The following is a 22,571-nucleotide window of genomic DNA, read 5'->3' on the forward strand; positions in this document are numbered from 1 at the left end:
CTATCCAATGAGCCCAGCTCTTGGTATGTTCTATTTTTATCTTATCTCATCTTCGAGTCTTCGTCGTTTTTTGGATCCCATGTATGCCAACTGTAAGGGTATATCTAGTGCAAAAATTTGAAATCGACTCTGTGGAGATGTCAGTATACACATTCATAAGTTTGACAGAGCATATGGAGTAAGACATACCTCTTGTTGCCAAGGTCTTTGTTTTCGGCGACGTATCGCTGTCTCTCTTCGCTGGACATGTTGTTCCAGATTGAGGCATTTTTCCTGTAAGAGAGGGAAAATTAGCATCGAGGACTTTGTTATCAGACCAACTAGGGGATGTCAACATACTTGTTCCGCCACACATAGTAGTACTTGGCAATAATAAACATCACCAGACTCCAGCACGCGATGCCAATAAGTACCTTGTTACCCGTGCGGTACAATGGTTTATCATTTTCACGGTAGATCTGATATAATAGTTAGTAAAACTGACCCGAACCAGAAAAAAAGACAGGTGGGACTCACATTGTTACCAATGATGTTACTGGCTTGGACCATCATATTGTAAACCGCGCTCGCAACCGTCCGAGTCCTCACAGAACCCGCATTACGAGACGTAATAGCCACAATAATAGCATGCACATAAGGCATAGCAATCAAAAGGACCAAAAGAATCCAACGAGCCCAGGTACTAGCATCTGCGGGAAGCAGCTCGAGGGCAATCAAAAGCGCCAAAGCCCAAATCTGAGCACCAACCCCAAGCAACAAGCGCTGGTTGAATCGCTCAGAGATCCAAGTCCACAACAGCAAGTTGATAATGAAGATCACGTAGGCTGGGATGGTCAACAAATTGGTATGGAAAGTGCTGAAACCAAGCGACTTCAGTTGCAGACTGATATAAGATGTCGCAGGGGTATTGGGAATCATCCATGTCAGACCGAGTAGGTAAATTGGCCACATATCATAGTCCTTCAGGGCCTGCCATAGCAACTTGGGAGTAACCGGCTGGCGGTTGTGCATACTTCCCTTGCTGGGATCATCGCGCAGCACGCGATTAACCATGATCTTCTCCTCGTGCTCACTGAACCATCCATCCTTTCCACGGAACCGGCCTGCGGTTTGGGTAGGCGACGCCGGCATCCAGAAAGCAGCGACAATACCAATCAGCCCGGTGATCAAGCCTTCGAGGGCAAACAGGTATCGCCAACCACCGGTACCGTCTGACATGCGGATATGCAGGAATCCAAATGCCAAAAAGGCACTGATAATCGAGGTTGCCTCATATGTTACCCAGAAGTAACTGAGGCGGATTGGAAGTTCCTTGGACTTGTACCAGAAGGAGAGGAAAAGAATGGTGTCGGGGATGAAACCGCCCTCGAGAAGACCAAGTATAGCGCGAGTCGCGAAGAAGCCACCTTTGCCCTTGATAAACGCCTGGCAGGCTGCAACGAGACTCCAGCTTACCATCTGGATGGGAATCCAGCGATCCGGTCCGAACCATTTTGACAAGAGCTGCGATGGGAGTTCGGCAAAGAGGAATGTTAGGTAGAAGATTGTTTGGCCGGTGTTGTAGTCGTTTGTGTTCATGCCCAGGTCGCCTAGCATGTTGTCTGATGTGGCTTGGACAATGTTACCGCGGTCCAGCTGCAGTGCGAAGAAAGTGACACAGGCGAATGTGCATACTCGCCAGTCAATCTGAAATCCGGTCAATTATTCGAACACACAAAACAATACCTGATGCCACAAGTAAAAGAAGAGATTTATCATACCTTCCGCACAACCGCCTTCTCTTCTGCCTCCGTCCACTCAAAATCAGGGTCCCAGCGGTGAATACCCTCATATTCCGGAATTGGCTTATAGAAGCGAGGATCCTCCGTTGTATCGAACGTAGAGTCCATCTGCTTGGAATATGCGCCAGGACCATCATAGGACGACGAAGACGAAGACTCTGCCGACGAGACTTTTCCCGTGGCCTTGGAGTCCAGGCCTTCGTTGGAGGCCTTGTTCTTGACTTCTTCGACCGACATCTTGAAACTAGATATGGGATCGAGGCCTGGGTCAGAGATACAAGGAAATTGTACTGGATGGGAAGTACGCTCCTATAAAGGGAAGATTTCAGATACGATATTGCGTCCTTCTATCACGCCATTTGTGGCAGAATCTTATGTTATCCCACACCTCCATCTGGAAGTGTACCCACGAGGAACTACCGGCGCAATTAGGAAGGTGCCGGGTGCGTGCAGTAGTTGGGTGTCGCGCGCAGGTGCAATCTATAGACTCGATTGCGACCAACCCTGGGTCCCACATGGCATGTTTTTATCTTGTTTCGGACACCTTGTTTCGAGCATCGCTTCAGAATTCTGGGTCCTCGAATTGACGTGGATTATATAGGGAGATAGGCGTGTCGATCGAAAGTATCGGGAAATTTCCGAGAAAAGCATCGGATACCGAGCAATCAGAGCTTGCGATTTGGCAAAATGAAAAGAGCCGAAAGTGTTGACCACTTGCATCTCATCTTGGTTGGATCACGCAAGTTAAGTTCCGGTGACGTGAGGTTGGTGTGCTCGGAGCCCTAACGAGGGTGATGCCTTGCGATGTATAGACTTGAGCTCCATTACATCGACCCCTAATGCCTAATCTTAGTTTTGTTTTGTATATTAGATATACTCGCGACTCAGGATCGGGATCTATTTACTGTTCTCTATTAATAAAAGTCCGAATAACTTGTTAAAAAAAAGTGATGTTGGTGAGGCTATCACGCCATCAACAGGGAACTTGACACCAAATCTGATAAGAATCACGACTGTGAGAGGACGAAGTTCAGCACGTCATCTACGACAAGGATAGCGAAGTTGCTCAACACTCAACCCCGCAGTCGGAAAGTCAACTGTCAACTCTTCGTGTTGTCGTTGATCAGACATTGCAACCCCGCAACATTGCGCAATCCTCGGGTACAAAGTGCCGAGTCAGCTATATATCGATGTAAACCCTTGTATGTGAAGAAAATATCATCTTTGGTCTAGACACAATAGACAACCCTGCTTCATATCCAAAGCCAAAGCATACTAGAAGTATACAACATGGCTCCAGGTCTCACAGAAACAGTCGCCCTCCGGGCCCCAACAGTTGCGCCTCCATTGAAGGCTGACGCCGGTCATAACAAGGAGAATTTGATTGGCTACAAGTACGAAAAAGATCGAGAGATCAAGGGAACAGACAAGTTGCCTCCCGCCTCGTACCCTAACTATCTTCCTGTCTGGGACAACGAGACTGAGAGGTATATACATCTCTAAAGCAATGTAGATGTTCCCCATCACTCACAATCCTACAGATATCCTCCTTTAGAGCCTTTTGAGCACTACGACCACGGGAAAGATGCCGATGCCTCCTTCCCAGACCTATTGCCCAAAGGCCAAGTCGAAGTCGACGAGATCACACCCTTCATCGGCTCTGAAGTGCACGGCGTGCAACTGAGCCAACTTTCGGACAAGGGCAAGGACCAACTAGCTCTCTACGTAGCACAGAGACGGGTAGTAGGTATGTGATATGCAACTACTCTCAACACCCACCCAGCTCCCAAACCTAACATATAACCCAGCCTTCCGCGACCAAGACTTCGCCTCCCGCCCAATCCAAGAAGTAGTCGACTACGCCGGCTACTTCGGCCGCCACCACGTCCACCAAACATCCGGAGCGCCCAAGGGCTTCCCAGAAGTTCATCTGGTATTCCGTGGCGCCGACGACCGCACCGGCGCAAAGTTCTTGGAACAGCGCACTAACACCATCACCTGGCACTCGGATGTTACTTTCGAGAAACAGCCCCCGGGCACAACATTCCTATATGTTCTCGACGGCCCAACGACAGGCGGCGACACTCTGTTCGCCGATATGGTGCAAGCCTACAAGCGACTGTCACCAGAATTCAGGAAACGGCTGCACGGATTGAAAGCCGTGCATTCTGGTCTTGAGCAGGTCAATGCCAGTCTGAACGGTGGCGGTATTGCCCGTCGCGATCCTATTACCTCCGAACACCCTATCGTCCGGACACACCCTGTTACCGGCGAGAAGGCACTTTATGTTAACCCGCAATGTAAGTTTTCGTATCTCGCAGCATGGCCATCCCCCGCGTGGGAAGCGGACTAACAGGGTGAATAGTCACCCGCTTCATTGTCGGCTACAAGAAAGAGGAATCAGACGCTCTCCTAAAGTTCTTGTATGATCACATTGCCCTGTCTCAGGATACCCAAACGCGTGTCCGCTGGAAGGCTGGTACCGTCGTTGTTTGGGATGTGAGTTTCCCTCCGAATCTGATATGCTGGTTCACCATATACTGACCCTCGCAGAACCGCGTGGCATGCCACTCGGCCGTCTTCGACTGGGAGGATGGCCAGCGTCGGCATATCGCTCGTCTCACGCCGCAGGCTGAACCTCCATATGAGACGCCTTTTGAGGGTGAGGAATAAGCGATGAATGAGTCGCTGGGAGACTCTTTTTATATAACGAGTGAATTGCGTACGATGATAAAACCAATTCGAGATATGTATGTATGTATGTATGTACCTAATGAAGCTGCCTAGTGCATTTGACTGCGCTATGCAGGTCGGTGCACCCGGACTGGACTACTGTAGAGGTGAAAAACAGATTACCATTTAGACACTCGCGCTTTCTCTCCCAGCGCCCCACTGCGGTCGCACTAAACTGAATTCGGTCGGGGGTAGTCTCCTCCATCTTTTGTTGATGTATTTCTGGTAAATCATAAAAAATACCGTAATTACACTTCCCGGCATTGGAAAAGGTGACTTAAGAGCCATTGGCCTGTTGTGATTTCCACCATTAACCGATATGATCAACTTCCCTGTGTTCCATTAAATTGAGCCTAGTATGTATTGTCGTTATCTGCCCTGACACTGACCTATGACTCACTCTCCTCCCCGCTGCCCTTTTCCTATGCAATCTAGCGTTGACTTTCTTCCACCAACAAGCATAGTATCCTTCGCTTCGCTGACCTATTCATCATCCGATCCTCCCAACCCTCCCTTTCCCCGACCATGGGTCGCACCGCCCTATTTGTGATCGATATTCAGGCCGATCTAGCCCAGGATCCTCGAACTGAAATTCCTCACGCCGCTCGAATCCGAGATGTCGGGACCGCCGTTCTTTCAAAGGCACGAATGGCCATCGATAATGAACTTAGTCGCGGCCTACGTGCTAATCTTAGCATAATCATCGTCCAACACCACGAAACTCCGGAAAATGGCTCTTTGGTGAAGGGCAGCAAGCCGTGGGAGTTAGTTTTCAATCCACGCAATGAAACAGAGAGGATTGTAGAGAAGACTACCAGTAAGTTATAAAATTAACCGTTTGCTTCAATACAAACACGATCTCTTGTTTTACAATAGAAAATAGTGTCCCGGCAACTTACTATACTTATACAGGGGACACGTTCGAGTCTAACCAGCAACTCGCAGATCATCTGAAAGCCGAAGGGATTGAAGAGATTGTGGCTTTTGGAATTCAGAGTGAATATTGCGTTCAATCAACCTGTGAGGGGGCATTAGCCGCTGGCTTCAAAGTTGTGTTGCTACAGGGAGCCCATTCGACTTATGATATAGGAAGTCGGAAGGCAGAGGAGATTGAGCGGGAAGTTGAAGAGAAGCTCCGCAAAGAAGGTGCAGAAATTATTCCTTGGGATACCTGGCAACCTTGAATCCTACAGAACAGAATCTATCGTTACGCCTTAAATCCCGCAGATAATGACCGGCTAGTTCGTAGTGCTTTCAAGCGACCGAGTGGCCAATGGTTGCTTTGGTTGGTATTGTGTTGATCACACCAGCTAGTCTCTCTACGGGTGTCTTATTCTCAAAATAAGTTTCTCTTTTGTTCTTGCTTGCTCTCTATATATCGAAAGCAGCCGCTTTCGGTTTATACGGCTGCTATGAGCGGCTCATATACTAGTAAGCCAACTAGACAGTGGGTCTATGAAGTGAGTTGTTCTTAGAAAAGGGTCGTTTACGGATTAGCCCAATATAGTTTTCAACTTTCAAAAGTAAAGCAATAGAATATCTGCTGTTGGCTGTGCACATGACATAAACAAAGTTAGGCCATTTGACTCTTCGGGTCGGCCTTCCTTCCTTGGAAGATCTTTGCCTCGAATACAACCATCATCGACGAGATCAGAATGGCACTTTCATCACCGATCCAAGATGTACTGCTTGTTTCACCACGACAGCGAGACGCCTACCCGAATAAGAGAAGAAGAACTACACCATCACCCGAATCCCTGTTGCCCAAGACTTCCGTCGTTTTGTGCACCGATACGATACAGCCACAGATTCTCTTTGCACCGGAAGAGTTTAACTTCACTGTCATCGGTAATTCAAACTCCTATTTACTAAGAATGTTCAATTCTAACTGCGATTTAGAACCAAGTCGTCCCAGCCCACATGAAGATTCTCAGAACTTGACTCACGGTCATCCGCACGGAGGCTCTCAAGTTCTTGTTTTACCCACCGCTCGTGAGATCATAACATCGTTCAACCTTAGAGAACACCCGGCGAAGTTTTTAGAACGGGAAAATCACGACATTCTATTTTGCGCAATGCCTAACGTTCAACGGGTAGAATTTGATGATCGCATCTTAGTCTATCTTTTCACTGAACTTCCACCGAGACCGTGGCCAAAAATGATCGCTGGTGTGCCATGTTATTTCACAAGTGATCCGAATGACCGCGGTCCCTTGCTTCCCATTTTTCGAAGAAGTCGCTCGGCTATCACGATCTCTCCCTCGATTGATCTACGAGATAACGAGGCAGCCGTGGGCTTGATTTTCGATTTGACACGGGATTTTTTCGTGAATGCCCGCATCTCTATCACTGAGATACAGTTCTGGGGCCATCTGGTTATCATTGTTCTGGAAAGCAACGCCGGCGGCGACGAAGTTCTACGTGCTGTTCCTAGATCTATCGCAACGTGCCAGTGTTTTTACCTTTTCGAGTCAGAAATCGGGAGGCCCACTACCTTGCTGGCTAAGCGAATCAAAGAAGCTAGCCTAGGCACAATCGATGAGTCTCATTACGACACCTTACGGCCAGGCATAATCCTAAGCTCTGGTCTCAACGATAAAGGAGAAGAGATGCGGACTTCTTCGGGAGTTCTGCTTCGGAATCAGCAAGGCATCGAGTTTATAACAGCGGCTAGCCATGGATTCACTTCATCGGGCCAGGTTTATCACCCAAATTCGTTAGGCCAACCCATCGGAGAGTTTATCATGGAAATCTCTCATACAGATATTGCACTCATTAGACTGAATGAGGGCGTGAATTTTGTGAACGAGACCTTCGAGAATAGTGTCTACCCGTCCCCCTCGTTCACTCTGCAGCCTTTCATTCGCGCTGCCGAGACTCGGCTTGGGGATCCTGTGTTCTTCGATAGCCCTTTTTCTGGCCTCGTCATGGGAACTAAAATGGCCCACTCTCTACAGCGCATCCCCATTGATGATCCACTAGAACCAAAGCAGATTTGGATTAGATGTAGCTGGGACTATATCGGCCAAGACTCGAATCGTGACATGGTAGAGGGAGTCTGTGGCTCGGCTTTGTGGAATGTAGACCATAGAGTCCTGGGCTTCTTCCGTTACGCGCTCACTGAAGGGATTTTCAGAGATTATTGTTTGTCTGTTGCCGCGGACCATCTCATTGAGGAAGGATATGCTGTTGTGTAATCCTGTTCGATGGATATCTCTTACGCTGTTTGATGGCTATTGCTTACTTGCTCTGATGAATGAAAATATCGTGAAGTCTGGCCAGGGAGATACTAGAGTACATTAATCTTTTATTTCCCCTGCACCATCTTGACTTCAGTGCAGCATAGGAGCGGATTGTCTTCCAGCAATCCAGTCTTAAATTCCCGGTCAAGACGAGCGTAGTCCGCATCATCCAGCATCTTTGCAAAATGCCATATCGACGGATACCACACGAGGGCAACATCCTCCCAGTTAGAATCTTTGCTTCCCTCTTCCAGTCTTGAGGACCAAGATGTGGTGCCAGAAGCGAAACATATTGCATCACTACCATATTTCGGTCCGACTGTGCGCCCAAAACCAGCGACGTATCCTTCCAGGTAAGCTAGTCTCTTGCCTGGGGCATACGAAAGCAGATTCAGAACCACAACCGGGCCTTGATGGGACGAACCAAAATCTTGGGTAAAACTTTTGACTGTCACTCCATCCATGTCCTTCTGTGACCCAAGGAGCCGAGAACGTGTGGTTAATGACAGTTTCAGATCATCTGGTGAAAAAGATGCTTCCAACTCGCTGGGGTCCTCAGCAGTCCACCCGGAGGGGAGATGAGGTTCTCTAGCAAGAAGTTGTTCAGCCACCACCTCCGGCTTCTGAGCATCATCCGCAACGTTTGCCGTGATGGACCAGCTCGATGCAATCTCGAGGCCTAGCTGCTCTGCTATATCTTTGGGTCCCACAAGGAGATAGTCCCATTTGGTCATGATGTTTCCGGTCCCAATGAGAGCCCCCGCAGACAACCGCGGCTCTAGAAGCCAGTGGTGCACTTTTCCAACCCAGGTTGGTTGACTATGAGGGTGAAGGTCCCTAACCTTTGACGCTAACACTTCCGGCTCTATAGGTCGAGAGAGGCAGATAAGTTGAAACGTGGTTGGTGCCATTGTAATAGCCAGGGCAAATAGTTTATACGCTGAGTTGAAAGAATGCTGTCAACGTAAACTTCCTCCAAGGTGCCGCCGTAGTAATTCTAAATAAACATGATTCGGCAGACTCAGCTTATTATATGCAATTCAGAGCATGACTCAAGCGCCAAGTTGCATGACTCAAGCGCCACGTTGCATGATGCTGACCACGGGTTTAGCCTATCTTATGTCCGTCAAATAGAGTGCCCGTAGAGAGACATATCACTGGTGGAGTGAATTCCCCCTTATTAAATATTGGCAGTATTAGACAGTTTAGTTGAACACGCTCAATATATGTTATAGAACCTGCCATTGATCTTTTCGTATACCAACACGTACCGCTTCTCTTGGAATCGACATAATAACCTGGCGGCCCCTCCGACTCCCATATCCTTCTCTTTCCAGTCTACATCTCCCCCTCCTGGTGCCAAGGCACATGTCCGAAGAGGCGTCGGCGTAACCAGCTCTCACAGCCATCCAAAACACAATAACAACCGTTCTCCAGGACGATCGAAGGTCAACAAACGTCGTGCTCTCGGAAGACTCCAACCGCCACCATCCAACATACGGCGGCAATCACATCCAACCTAGGGTTATAGATGATGCGCGGGAACTGATCGACTTCTTGCAATCCCATGGGCCGCACGGCTGCCGAAAGGCTCACGGGGGCGACTGCAACCGCGGTGGATAGATATACTCCTAACTAGCGACCAAAGGCACACGCTGGCGGTGAAACACTTCATTTGCGATAAGGAAACTATCCGATAGAGATTTTTTCACTGTAGAGAAATCAACATTAACTAGGTCAACTCAGCGCCCAATAGCTTTATCTGACTGAGCTCACAGCTACTTCATTGATTACATACTGAAACCCGACGTGCGTGTGAGTCGACGATTTATCTAGTAAATATAACCCCCAATGTCGACAAATTCTCAAGGGCTAAGATTTCCACATTGACTTCCAGCCTGCATCCTGAAAAGGCCACCCGCCAAGCCCAATACTAAGCTGAGTACTCTCTTCGATCTCCTTGGCCTTAGTCTTGAGCTCATCAACATCCCAGTTTGCCCACAAAAACTTTCCCTTCAAAAAGCGAGCTTCGGGGCTTGCAAGCCAAACGCTGAAGCTCGCCGGTAGAGAAACTAAACAAAAGTCAGATTCATGATCTCCTATACAGGGAACCGACATTTCACTTGCCGTGATCCTCGATGCCAGTGGCTTTGACACCTCCGGCTTCTTTGTTCATTGCGGTATCCACGATACCAGGCTGGATATGAAACACGCTTAAATCTGGGTTCGCAAAGGCCAAAGAATCCCAAAGGCGGAATACGGCGAACTTCGCGACGCTGTATGCAGCAAATCCAGGTCCAAAATTCACATGCGCAGCAGACGAATTGATATCGATAGCGACCGCATCTGACGACGCATAGTGAAGAAACGCCTGGGCAACCGACAATGACCCTTTGAGGTTTTGCCCAATCGCTTCAAGGAACTTGTCGCTGTCCACATTTCCGACTGGATCCTGGGGCCCAATCATAGCAGCACCGCTAACCAAAACGTCAATTTTTCCGTCGCAGGCAAATTCGGCGAAAGCTGCGTCCACTTGGTCCTTATTTGTAACATCTGTAGCGGCCACGAATACCTCGACGCCCGGGAACTTGTGCTGAATGGAGGATTTGGTGTCGAGAAGAGGATTTTCTCTACGGCCAAGCAGGGCGATTCGAGATGCGCCTGCTTCGGCAAACTGGCGAGCTGTCTCTGCACCGATGCCCGTACCCCCTCCGGTTACTACCACCGTCCTTCCTTTGGCAGAAAGCTCGGGACGGGTAGGGGATATGGACTGGTACGTTTCCGTGTGCCATTTTGTAGTTGGGGATGGAAAAGGTGCTGCCATAGTTGCAAGATGTATGAATAGGTAGAGATATTGGATTAATTTTTCAGTGATGAGAATACTTTTCAAAGAACAATATGTATTCTTATATGTTGTCCGGTCTCTTGGTCCATTTTGGTGACGGAACTGTGCAACTTGCATCCGTTAGTGTAATTATCGGAACTACAAAAGGTTCCATCAAATTTTGAATAGTAGAATCGCTGACCACACTTAACTAACGTGGCCAGAGAAAAACGTCCCGGAATCGTTGAAATGCATCTTTGGATATGCTCGGCATTACAGAATGTTTCGCCCGAGCTGACAAATGCCCATCGATTCCTGCCGCCCTGGAGGGGCAAGCCCCTTGATCCCAACGAATCTAATGGAATTCTAATATGGCACTTATTCATGGTTCCCAGGATATACAAGCGTCAATTCATCTTGAAATGTCCGAAAAAGATGTACAATCCGTTTTGCGGTGCAGGCAATGTAACAAACCGTTCGATAAGGGTAAGTTCCACTTCCACTGAATACAACTATATGGCCACGAGTTTTTACCAACATTGACTAAATTTTAGAGTCTACGCTGAAGCGACATGGGTACTATTGTCGGTCTCGAGGAATTGAAAGAATTCCTCGGTCTCGATCTTGTCTCTATTGTGCAAGAACGAAGACGCGTTGTGATAAGAAGCAGCCCGAATGCTCGAGGTGCAAAGCTAAGGGCACTGAATGCCATTATATCTCAAAGTCGCCCAAAGCCAGAAGACAAAGCGTTCAGAACGGCAATTCTCTGAGTATTCCGAACTACCAAGAAACAGATCACGATAGAGATACAATTTGCGATAGTGAGCTTGGTATTTTAAACCAAGAGCTCCCAGACTTTGGAGGTGAATATTTCAACTGGGATGTACCAGATGTTATGTTACCAGATAACGGGTTCGGGGACTTTCTGAATCTTCAGTCAGACGAAATCGACCATTATCCCTCAACAGGAGGGTCAGGGGGGTCTCCAATCTCTCGCACGGCACCTCCCATCAACGAAAAAGTTCAAACAAGGCAGCCCATTCCTCCTTCCAGCCGGTCAATACCAGCAGTGCCGACTTCCAATCCTCGTTCATTTATCCAAAGATCAAATACGAAGGCTGGAACGGAAAGAACCGCCACTCTCATCCGGCATATGCTAAAATCATATGTCTTGAAAATGCTGCGTCACAACTCACTTCCACCGTTTATCCATCCATATTTGGTATCTGCTGAACTTGCCATGGAGCCACTTGATAACTGCATCAATTTGGTCCATATGGTCAGCGGCGAGATGAAAAGGGGTCGAAAGCTGTTCTGGAGAAATGTGCGGATGGAGTGTGAACGACTGTGTGCTGAGGTGCGAGGTGTTGGTAATTATTCGGAGATTTGTCACACAAGAAGCTAATGAATATCTTCAGCATTTGGAATTGACGAAATGGGAACTCCTTGCTGCTATGCAAGCCCTTTCTATTTACATTATTATCCGGCTGGATGAAGGCGAGACGGAATACAATGGCCTTGATTCACTTTTATTCGCAACAGTGATTGTGAGTCTGGCCCGATTACGCCCTATTAACTTGATCCTAATGAAAAGAATAGCTCATAGCCCAGCGGCTCATGGATAGTGGCATTGCGTGCAACTACAGTCTGGACGTAACATGGCAAGATTGGCTCTTCGAGGAATCAAGGCGAAGGTTTGTAATCTACTAACTCATTTGCACTGGATCGGCCGTGAAGATACTGATCAAATCCAAGACTATCCGTGGTTTACCGAGTTGTCAATATGTTGTTCTACTTTGAGCCAGCAGCGATGTGCAATCTGCCAGCGGATCTAATTCTCGCACCGCTACCAGGGAATAAACAGCTTTGGGAAGCGAGTAATGAGCTGCTGTGGAAGTTGGAAAGTGAGAATCAAGGTGGAGTTCGGACTAAATTTGGTCTAGCTAGCAGTGGAGAGCTGGTCAGACTAGGTGAGGAATGTAGCGAGGGAGTGCTGCTTCATACGTCTATCACTGCCAAGAACCAGGAAAGGACTACTGCAAATTGGGAAGAGTGGTGCGAGGGAATGGATGGGCTTGGTGGGCTTGTCATGCTTGTTGCTTCTATGGTAATATAGTGTTTTTGAATCTGATGGATGTTAGGTATACGAGCGCAACAAGGAGCTATCTCTTTATTAGAGCAATTCCCCGATAGGCGTCCCAATATTTGTGATAGTGATAGAGACATAGAATCCTGTAAATCAAATCGTCAGGACAAATTGGTGGAATGAGTATGTGTAAAATAACTAATTTTGCTCAGCAATCAACTGACCAAATTGTATACCTCGTCGAATCACCACTTCACATTCCCTGCCATGATTCCGACCCAAACTTCAATACCAGTACTCTCAACAATTTGCTCTCGTCCTTTAGGTTGATACATAATTACCATTAACAATCGTACTTGGATAAGTTGGGATTTTGCATTTTTATAATGGCCTTCTTCAATTACCATCCCTCAGAAATCATTGTTCAGATCTTACTTTTTCGCTTCCCAGCCCCTATAATTTGTTGGCCCCGACCAGTGTGCGGGTATGTTTTTGTATTTGTTCCGCTTGTTCTTTGACCAACTAGGCCCAGTGGTAACCTCCGGTGAAATATAGCGTCTCTCCGCGCCTGTATACTCAAAAGATAGAAGAAAACAGACTGCGAGCTTCAGTTTTGGAAATTAGTTTTTTTGTTACAAAGGAAGAAAAAAAAAAAGTGTCCGGTTAGGGCGATGATGTGGAGAGAACATCACTCTGGTGCACCGCAGCTGGCGGGTATCTTGACGTTGTGAAACTGCTGGTAGCGCAGTCTCTTGCTAAGAAAGGGTCCGCGGACTTCACGGGCAAGACAGCTTTCGCCATCTTGCAGTACTGCAACTGACTATGATCAGAGAAGTTTGGTGTTCTTCCGCGAATTGGGCCTGTTAAAACCTACTATTCTTCGTGGCTGCATCTCACGTGGTGGCTATGCACAGATGCCAAGAGATGACAGTTCCAAGTGGAGGGAGCCCAATGATGGTCTAGCCGTAGCTCTCCCTTTTCCAAGAATGGATGGAGAGTTTTTTACCAGACAATATGTGACCTGCAATTGCCCCTCCCTTCTGTCTACCATACCGCAACGATGAGGTTCACCATTTTTTCAACCGTCGTGATACTGATTCTCGTCTACTTCTTTTATAAATCGATATCGTTCCTCCGGTTTTATATCCATGCCCGCCGTGCCGGCTTTCCGGTGTACCTGTCACCTGTTTTGTCCAAAAGCATTCCATGGCTTGTGCTCGCGCCAGCCTTCCAGCCTCAGCTCGAGAAATATCTTCCGGGATGGATCTATGAGCGACTAGATTTGTTGATTCATGGTTGGGAGTTCCGCAGAAAAAGAGAGTTCCACGACCGATTGGGTAGCATATTTGCCGTCGTCACTCCTGATGAATGCTCGGTTTTGTGAGTTCAAATTAATGGTCATCCCTTGGAAGCGACGTTTCTGTTTCTGATTCAGTCCAGCGTGGCCGATCCCGCCGTCGGCAATGCCATCTTACAGAGAAGGCATGACTTCCTCCTAGCACCTATTACGGCTAAGCTTTTAGGATTCTTGGGTCCCAATGTGTTTACGGTGTGTGAAATTCCTGACAGAAGAGGGCCAGAGCTTCTTTTACTGACCTAGTAAATCCAGGTTAATGGTGATGAATGGTCGGTGGCTTCCCTCAACCCTTGCTCATGTTTGAGTCTGCCCTCTTGCTAAAGAAGCGCTGTCTCAGGAAGCGGCACCGCAGGTTGTTTGCCGTCAATCTGGATGAGCGAATCAGCAGAACGGTTTGGATTGAAAGCTGTCAGCAGGCGCAAACTATGCTCGAATACGTGGTAGACCATCCGGGTGGCGAGACATTAGATGGTTTGCGCAGTATTGCGATCAATGTGATCGGTCAATCTGGGTACAGCCAGAAGCGGTCATGGTCACCCAATCCGCGGGAGTTTACCGTGGAGGCAAAAAGTGAGAGAACGGCATACTTTACGACGCTCTCCATGGTGACAAGTATGTTCCTCGAAGCGGCGATACTCCCGACAAAGCTGATGAGATTGCCGTTAATGCCACCGGCGCTTCGAAGCATGGGCAAGCACCTGGAGAGAATCCCCCAATACACCAAGGAAGTGCTCGAGGAAGAGAGACAGGCTGCCACGATCGGGTCAGTCCCTCGCCATAACTTTTTGAGCTTGCTGTTGCAGCTCTCGGATGAAGAGAAACGCCGCGGACAGTCAGAGTTTTCACTGACAGATGAGGAGATTACTGGGAATCTGTTCATCTTCAGCAGTGCGGGTTTCGAAACGACCGCTAATACCATGGGCTATGCGGTGACCCTGCTGGCTGCGCACCCGGAATGGCAGGACTGGATTCGTGAGGAGCTTTGCGGTCTGGACGCGGACGTGTCGACATGGACTTATGAGGAGGTGTACCCCAAATGCCGACGGACACGGGCAGTGCTGGTAACTCTCCGTTTCTCCTTGCCACCATTATAAAAGGTAGCTGACTTGCTTCCCACAGTTGGAAACCCTCCGCCTCTTCCCAGCAGTTCTTCATTCCACTCGCGCCGTTCTCTCACCGCAGCGGCTTATTAGCGCCGACGGTATTCACCACCTCGCGCCTCCGATGGATTTCTTTGTCAGCCACGTGAGCATCCACCTGGATACTACAATTTGGGGTCCGGATGCCGAGGACTTCAAGCCATCGCGATGGTTCAATGACGCCGGCGAGATTATCACGCCACCAAAAGGCACATTTTTGCCGTGGTCGGGCGGACCGAGGGTCTGCCCGGGGATGAAGTTGTCACAGGTGGAATTTGTGGCGGCAATGGCGACACTATTCCGATCTGCACGGTGCGAGCCTATCCCGACTCTTGGGTCACATAATCCGGAGGACCTTCAGCGGAGACTGCAGCACTTGATGAGCAACTCTGTTTCCAAGTTGACCTTGCAGGTGCGGGATGCTAAGGCGGTGCAATTACGATGGATTCGGGACTGAGAATTTTGGCCTTGAAGTATTTTACAATGATTCATTTAAGACCGCCAGTCGATACGATACAACCAAGCAGGGGTTGTTAAGAGAGTATGTAACCAAATCTTGATTAGAATACTTCAAGGTATGTGGGAGAATCTGTTTTCGAATCCTACTGTACTGTATCAGCGATGCGAACTACTTATGTATTGAATTTTCAATCAGATACATTCCGCCAATGCTTATTCAAGTCCCAGCGTAATTCAAAACAAAGGTCGGGAACGATTTTATGTGGATAAAATCGTAAAAGTTCACCAGTAACAGTTCCTAATAACCTACGCGGATAGCCCTTACGATATAAACCTACACAAGTTATCGGGTGGTTAATATCCCGTTAGTTATTCGATAGGTGACGGTAGGTTCTTAGTATAGTTTTCGTAGTCGTAGTGTAGTATTAGCCGTAAGATATAGTATTGACTAAGGGTGCGGGCGTATATTGTATTTTCGCCATTAGCTTATATCGCCGGGCCGTGCTTTCGAATATTCATCGACCAGGTGTGGAGGGGCAGGAGAGACCGACGATAACGACACATGGGCGCTATAGTATTAGCAACTAGATAACCGAGAGCTATTCTATGCGGCTGCACCCATAGCGACTCCACGGTTCTCACATCAGCCGGCTCCAATAGGCGTCCTTGCTCCAGTGCGACTTGCCGAGACTCGCGGTTGACGTATGCAATAGCCGGTATCTGAGTGTTTTGGAGTGTCATGCGTAGGTTCCAGCAGACATGTTTAGATTCGTAGCCATCGAAAAAGCCGTCAGGGGTGTCTTCTTCTGCTATACGATACGGTAGACAGTGCATCCAGATTATACGGCGTAGCTCTGCAGGTAGCTGCAAAAAAATAGTAGAATAAGTCGTTGCTCATCTTACGCGCCTCATTTGTTAGCCGCTGTCATATAAGGTGCGAGTATCAAGAAATTAGATAGAAGACAGACCACAGTTACTACTAGCGTGTCACATGACACGAAAGACCCCAGGTAGTTTACCTGGGTGAAAGAAGAAGGATATAGTCACTCGCGAGGGTGTTTAGTCTCTTTCCTTCCACGCGATCGCTCAAATACGAGGAGAGAGCGCACTCACCCGGGGGCGACACCTACCCAACTATAAGCTGTAAAAGGGCCCGGACGTTGTAAAGCGACAGAGAGTAGCTATCAGGGTAAGTGTAGGTGACTTGTGTTTAAAGTCTAGAAACTGAAGTGAGGAGCGGGCGAGAAGGTGAGTGAATATGGGGAAAGCGCCCTCCGATCACCCCACCGTCACTTTTCGGTAGATAGGTCAACAAAACGAAGTACTTGTCGCTATGAAACCCAAGCATGATGATTGGGATATTATCTGGATGCGAGAGCAAAGACTCGGATGCTATACTAAGTATTTGATCCGTATTGACTCGAAGTGGCTTGTGTATATAGACGCCGACAACGGTGGTTCACATTTCGAGTCATTCAACTTGGAGCAAGAGGGTCGCCGACGCATGGATCTAGGGGATATGGGATATGATGCGTGCTGCGAAATCCACGAGGATCTTCTTTACTACATCCAGCGAAAGGTCAAGTTTGTGCCGGAACCAGGTAGTTTCTTGGTCAGCTACCATGGGAAGATCTTTATAATTGATGAAGATCAGGAGGTTATCTATCTTGATAGAGAGATACTTTAAGCTTATGTTGTGTCCGGCAATGTCAAGATTGCCCAAAGTTTTTTTGAAGTAGGTACACATACGAAAGGTTTAAGAGCTCCCAGGAAGTCCTATAGACTGTAGCTAGAATAAGGTATTTTCTAATTGCTAGTTGGAATATATTAGGCAAATAAGGGGCCGCAAAACTCGCCAGGGGTAGCTAGATCACCTAGTAGACACGCTCGGTTGTCTAGAGCATTTTTGCGGATATCTAGGTCGCTAGAGGTATTGTCGTATTCCTAGGAGCAAGCGGTAGGTAGTAGGAGCGATGATCTGTTGTTATTCAAGCGAAACAAAATCCAAATAATAAACAAAATTTACAAATTATTCAATTGGGTGTTTCTAAGATATCCCTAGATATTGTAGAACCAAAAATTGGTGGTTGGATATTTTCCACGACTGTGTAGAGACGGTATCGTGGATGCGAGAACTCGACGAGTTGAATAGTGGCATGGCCGCAGAATAGTTTTCAGGACCACTACCTGACTGATATTGAGACTCGAAAGAAGTGCGTTACTCAAGCTTGGATGGCGGATGACGACAGTGGAAGAGCCCATTTCGCGGTGAGTAACTCGGTTTTGCCGATGAGTCCTCTGTATCACGCTGCGGAAGCCCGGGGTAGCTATCAGATTGATCGATGGAAATGTCGGATACTTGGCGCTTCAGTTTCGAGGATGCCTGTAGAAATTGACGCTTGAACAAACTGGTGCGCTTCTTGGCTTGTTATATAAAAGAAAAGTTCTCCGGAGATACACTAACATTGATAATGCTATTGTTATCAATTGTTACTGCGAGCGATGCCGTTTCAAGATCCCGTACACGTCTGTTAAAAGCTATCATAGCGTCGTTTGAGCTGTCCGGCTGCATCGCTTGCGATCTGGGTGTCGCACAGCGGGGGGTATAGACTTCGGGAGTGCTACGATCATATCTGCTAGGTTCATTTTACATCGGCTAAGGGCTCGTCCGAGTTCTCATGCTTGCTTTATCTTCGCTAAGGTCGTCGCTGCTTTTATGAACTAGAAGTATCGAACTAAAGGTACACGATACCGCTGCGGGCTGGATCATTTCAGTGGCTCTGCTCCTATGCAATTACCATTCCAGCCCTAGGGGCGCGATCGAGATGGCGTCGGATCTAGCGGCATCTCCGGTAAAATGAAAGGGGCAGTGCGTCGGGCTGTAAGCCAAGGCGCAGTGGTCGGTGGGGGGCGAGAGGAAAGAAAGGGGGCGGCGATGAGTGCAAGATAGAGGAGTTCCAGGGAGTGGAAGAAGGAGAAGACATACCAAAAGGGCGAGGTCGGGTCTTTTATGTCGAGGCGACGATGGGAGAGGTTACAGAACAGCTAACTGCATATAGTAATTCACAGGTCCGCCGTTTACATATTCAATCTTTATCCCGCCTAAACCGACTCAAAAGCCCAATATCCCACTCCCCAAATCTCCTCGCAGAAAGCGGCAGCATGCTATTGCTCCCCCGCAGCGCAGTAGACAAAGCCTCGAAAATCATAGACGGCAACTCCAGCTCCTCAACCGATAAAGGCGACGGATTCCCAATCTCGGGATGAAGCAATCCATCCACATCAGCGCAATCCTGGTAAAAGACTTTCATAGCTTGTTGTGCCATGATACTATAGTCTGCGCTGGAATTCGAGTATCGCATGTCTGGATTGAAGACCCAGAGCTGGAAGTGAATATGTACGTTAGCGGGGTGTGTCTTGTGGGAAATGGGAATGTGACAGGCTGGGTTGGGAGTGGGACTTACCACCAGGCCGGTTTTCTGACCACAATGTACCACGAATCGGCGTGCGCTTTCTCTTTCGATTAATTCTAGTAGTTGGGCTGCGATGATCATTTCTGTCGGTTGGGATTTCCATTCTGGGGTTCCTGTGTCGGAATCGCTGGCCGGGGCGGTGTTTAATGAGACGTTTGCTTTTAGGAGACGCCATCCGTTGGCGATGGGGTCTTCCATGCCGATTATTGCGTTGCAGGTTGCGCAGTCCAGTGTTCTTTGGTTGGAAGGCTGGATCGTCTCAGTGGTTGAGTTTTGTTCTTCTTCGTTGCCCTATAACATGCTGCTGTTAGCAGGTCGTTGCATTGCATAATACAGGGAACAAAAATAAGGCGAAATTGGAGATAAAGACATTATATTGCATTCAAGTTCAAGTTCATCGTTTAATAGACATGATCCACATCACATTGCCAAAGACGAGTATAGGTATGTACCTCAACTAATCAAGCCAGCTCCACTGCTCCAAAACCGGCATTGAAGATATGAGGACGCTTCGAGTCACGAAACAATAAGATGGCAGCCTGGGACGAGTCCATGAACGCGAATGACAAAAGCGAAATCCATCTGCGAGGGAGGATAACTGCGATTGTTGCTCGTGAATCTGGACAGGTGCTTGATATGCCATCGTCTTGAATCGCAGGTACACAAAGTGCATTTCGTTTCATCTTGGGCAATAGTATCGGAGACCACTTCACTGAGAACTAAGCGGCCTCCTTCTGGTTGCCCGGGTCGAAAAAGCAAAAGCAAAAGGAACTTAAGAACAGGGCGAGTCATGCTGTAAACTCAAACGAGAGATTTGTCAATCTTACCTTTTTCAAAGATGTGCAGTCTGATTCGGCAAGAAGGAAAGTGGCAACGTCAATAAGGACTGTTCCTGGTATAGCCACGACTTGACTATCGGCTCCATATCCTTTTGTATGAGCATGTTGGTCTTCAATCTGGAGCGCAACATCTTTCTCATCTTTTTCATGGCCTTCATGGGGGTCGGGTTTATGGCAATGCCAGAAGTCCATCATTTCGGCCCAGTTCCCACTGGGGAGATCCTTCCAAACCCAGCCCACGGTAGAGGCCTGGGAGTGCTCGTTTTGATTTTCATGAGTGGCGGGAGATAATAAAAAAGGCGTCGCACATTCCCGACATCGAATCCTCGTTAAATGCGACATCTCCACAGCTGTCCAGGGCACAAAATCATCAATTAGTTCATCCTGAGGCGCCAGCGCCTCTTCATTGGGATCGACTTGCATTCGGAAAGAATAATCATGGCTGCTATTCGAGCCAGAAGCAGATGTTGTTGCTGGGTCAGCTGTAGCATTCAAAGCGCGCCGAGACGCGTCACTAACACGCGCTGGCAATTTAATCGTCTCAACCACATCCAGGAATGGCTTTGGTAATGAGACTATCACTGCTTTTCGTGACTCTGAGAGTTGGATATCTGGTCGGATACCGTTGAATTCTGGACGTCCCGGGAGGGAGACGTAGAGGGTTATTTGGCGGATGTTGGGTAGGAACTCTGCGTGGAGATACAGGGGCACATTGATGTCCTGCATCTCTGAGTTTCTGTCTGCGTCCTGGTGAGAAGGGACGGAGGTGCTTGTTAGTGGAGAGAGTGGTTTATGTGCACGATTCCGAGCTTTCAAGGTTCCTGGTTGGTGTTTGATGTTCTGCGTGTATTGTGTTTGTCTTTGGTGCAAACTGCACAAACATCTAATTTGGCAACGCAGTCACAGGCTCCATACAGCGATACCAACATTTTGAGTTTTGATCACAACTAGGCAGGTAGAAAGGAAAAAATGATTTGGCATTTTACAATAACTTCCATACCCATACAATGCAACTAATTATGTGGGATCTATAACTGGCATGGAATTTTTAGATGCATAAAAAGAGACAAAAAGACCCTACAATTCGTCCCCAACAAAATCCCCCTCCAGCCTTGGAACTCATCAGTAAACCTCACAGCAGCCTTAAGGAAGAAACTTTCCGAATCACCCCAAGTCAAGGACAATTCTTTCAATGCGCGGATAACCTTGACGAACTGTGCATCTGTCGAAAACTTCCCCTTCACAGCCTTCTCTGCCGTCCATTTCCAGTCCCTTCCCTTGAGATCATAACCAAGAATTCGGTCTGAATCAATCTCGGGTCGCAGCTGGGAGATGTAGATTGAGACGGTGGTCAGCCACCACTGACGCAGAAGTGGAATCTGGAATTGTGCAGGGATTAAGGGTAGCACCACACGCACGGCATGGCTAGTTGTGAGAAGAACAGCAAAGAGCGAATTGTATGACCCGCTTCTGGCATTTTCTGGGTCGGATGTTCCAACAAGCAATGCAGCGGCAAGTTCTTGACTCTCGCGGAACTGTTCCATTGCGCTCTCGATTCTCCATGCACACCAGTGCTTGAGCAACAATGGATTGCGGGATGTGATAAGGGACTTGAGGTTTTGACTGTCTGGCTTGCTGAACAGATTGTCTAACTCTTTATCTTGGCGGACAATTTCCAAGATTTCGAAAAGAGATTTTGATTCGTATGTTGCCTTGTTCAGTGGCGCTGCATCTTCCAGATCCTTGAACGTACTGCTGTGGCAGGTTGCAGCAAGGCCGAGGGTTTCCATTGCCATCTCGCGACTGGAGAACTCAAAGGCATGGGCAAGATGAACCAAGGGGGCTCCAACTAGAATCTGGTTAGATAATTCAAAATTTGGGAGATATATTGCTCTTCAAGAGGGAGGGAACATACGGCCACCCATGATAGAATTAAACATAGGCTCTTTGTCATCAAACAGGTACTCAGCAACGACTTCTCTCCAGTCATAGCCAAGGCGAGCTAGCTCATCTTCAAAGAAGTTCACAAATGCACGGTCATATCTATATCCATGCGTATAAGTATCCGGTTGGACCTTAAAAGAAGAGAAAGGCCGGCTCAAGACAAGGGTACTCACTCTCGACATCCCAAATAACCCTTCCAATCAAGATGAGTAACTTCAGCAGGCGAATCCTCCCACTTGACTTGAGAATTAACATGATCTTCATAAATCCGCCCTAGATCCTCATCACCCGCGCCTTGCAGAAAAGAGGCGCATAATAGCTAAAATATGGATCAGCGTCATCGATCAAAAACAACAGTATTATCCGGGAAGGGCTAGGAGACACGTACTTCAGGCAACTGACTCGGCAAATAGCGCTGCACAAACAAACCATGCTCAACATGATTCAATTTCAATAAGTGTTTCAAGGCCCGGCCAGGTTTGTCCTGCGCAGTCTCGCTCTCATGGACCTTGACTGGGCGAAGGTCGATCGCGCCCTTCTTGGAGAAGAGTGATAGGCTGAGCTTCGGTAGTGATGGCCATGAGATTGTGAACATTGTGGATTCAGTTGTGTATAGGTGTAAATGGTAGAGGTTTGGCTGGGATTGTTGGGAATTGTGGCCTGAGGCAGAATAGTCTTATGACATAATTTGGGT

At 47.9% G+C, this 22,571-nt stretch overlaps 10 protein-coding genes across 10 annotated transcripts; 6 read left to right on the plus strand and 4 right to left on the minus strand.

Moving 5' to 3' along the window:
* Positions 1-104: 104 nt before the first annotated feature.
* On the minus strand, positions 105-2,018 carry N7446_004415 (putative transporter; the record flags this gene model as incomplete). The annotated part of the gene is made up of 5 exons (XM_058513164.1): positions 105-129; positions 190-273; positions 340-458; positions 517-1,686; positions 1,761-2,018. 5 exons carry the CDS (start codon positions 2,016-2,018, stop codon positions 105-107), a joined length of 1,656 nt encoding a protein of 551 aa, XP_058374493.1.
* Positions 2,019-3,071: 1,053 nt separating this feature from the next.
* Positions 3,072-4,454, plus strand: N7446_004416 (TauD/TfdA dioxygenase family protein; the record flags this gene model as incomplete). Its single annotated transcript, XM_058513165.1, has 5 exons — positions 3,072-3,268; positions 3,323-3,528; positions 3,590-4,081; positions 4,147-4,280; positions 4,335-4,454. 5 exons carry the CDS (start codon positions 3,072-3,074, stop codon positions 4,452-4,454), a joined length of 1,149 nt encoding a protein of 382 aa, XP_058374494.1.
* Positions 4,455-5,039: 585 nt separating this feature from the next.
* Positions 5,040-5,698, plus strand: N7446_004417 (uncharacterized protein; the record flags this gene model as incomplete). Its single annotated transcript, XM_058513166.1, has 2 exons — positions 5,040-5,331; positions 5,427-5,698. 2 exons carry the CDS (start codon positions 5,040-5,042, stop codon positions 5,696-5,698), a joined length of 564 nt encoding a protein of 187 aa, XP_058374495.1.
* Positions 5,699-6,673: 975 nt separating this feature from the next.
* On the plus strand, positions 6,674-7,711 carry N7446_004418 (uncharacterized protein; the record flags this gene model as incomplete). Its single annotated transcript, XM_058513167.1, has 1 exon — positions 6,674-7,711. The coding sequence occupies one exon, from the start codon at positions 6,674-6,676 to the stop codon at positions 7,709-7,711; it is 1,038 nt and encodes a 345-aa protein (XP_058374496.1).
* A 110-nt stretch (positions 7,712-7,821) lies between these two features.
* On the minus strand, positions 7,822-8,667 carry N7446_004419 (uncharacterized protein; the record flags this gene model as incomplete). Its single annotated transcript, XM_058513168.1, has 1 exon — positions 7,822-8,667. The coding sequence occupies one exon, from the start codon at positions 8,665-8,667 to the stop codon at positions 7,822-7,824; it is 846 nt and encodes a 281-aa protein (XP_058374497.1).
* A 961-nt stretch (positions 8,668-9,628) lies between these two features.
* On the minus strand, positions 9,629-10,580 carry N7446_004420 (SDR family NAD(P)-dependent oxidoreductase; the record flags this gene model as incomplete). The annotated part of the gene is made up of 2 exons (XM_058513169.1): positions 9,629-9,828; positions 9,884-10,580. The coding sequence occupies 2 exons, from the start codon at positions 10,578-10,580 to the stop codon at positions 9,629-9,631; spliced, it is 897 nt and encodes a 298-aa protein (XP_058374498.1).
* A 1,272-nt stretch (positions 10,581-11,852) lies between these two features.
* N7446_004421 (uncharacterized protein) lies at positions 11,853-12,696 on the plus strand (the record flags this gene model as incomplete). Its single annotated transcript, XM_058513170.1, has 4 exons — positions 11,853-11,937; positions 11,999-12,127; positions 12,180-12,274; positions 12,336-12,696. The coding sequence occupies exons 1-4, from the start codon at positions 11,857-11,859 to the stop codon at positions 12,694-12,696; spliced, it is 666 nt and encodes a 221-aa protein (XP_058374499.1). The 5' UTR covers positions 11,853-11,856.
* Positions 12,697-13,726: 1,030 nt separating this feature from the next.
* On the plus strand, positions 13,727-15,619 carry N7446_004422 (cytochrome P450; the record flags this gene model as incomplete). The annotated part of the gene is made up of 5 exons (XM_058513171.1): positions 13,727-14,046; positions 14,107-14,215; positions 14,276-14,292; positions 14,361-15,084; positions 15,143-15,619. 5 exons carry the CDS (start codon positions 13,727-13,729, stop codon positions 15,617-15,619), a joined length of 1,647 nt encoding a protein of 548 aa, XP_058374500.1.
* Positions 15,620-16,954: 1,335 nt separating this feature from the next.
* N7446_004423 (uncharacterized protein) lies at positions 16,955-17,308 on the plus strand (the record flags this gene model as incomplete). The annotated part of the gene is made up of 1 exon (XM_058513172.1): positions 16,955-17,308. The coding sequence occupies one exon, from the start codon at positions 16,955-16,957 to the stop codon at positions 17,306-17,308; it is 354 nt and encodes a 117-aa protein (XP_058374501.1).
* Positions 17,309-18,707: 1,399 nt separating this feature from the next.
* N7446_004424 (uncharacterized protein) lies at positions 18,708-22,472 on the minus strand (the record flags this gene model as incomplete). The annotated part of the gene is made up of 7 exons (XM_058513173.1): positions 18,708-19,004; positions 19,086-19,385; positions 19,922-20,680; positions 21,070-21,782; positions 21,849-21,976; positions 22,051-22,196; positions 22,266-22,472. 7 exons carry the CDS (start codon positions 22,470-22,472, stop codon positions 18,708-18,710), a joined length of 2,550 nt encoding a protein of 849 aa, XP_058374502.1.
* Positions 22,473-22,571: the final 99 nt, after the last annotated feature.

This window comes from Penicillium canescens (genome assembly GCF_028828765.1).
Source record: "Penicillium canescens strain IBT 15451 chromosome Unknown utg000003l_segment0_segment0, whole genome shotgun sequence".
NCBI lineage: Eukaryota > Fungi > Ascomycota > Eurotiomycetes > Eurotiales > Aspergillaceae > Penicillium > Penicillium canescens.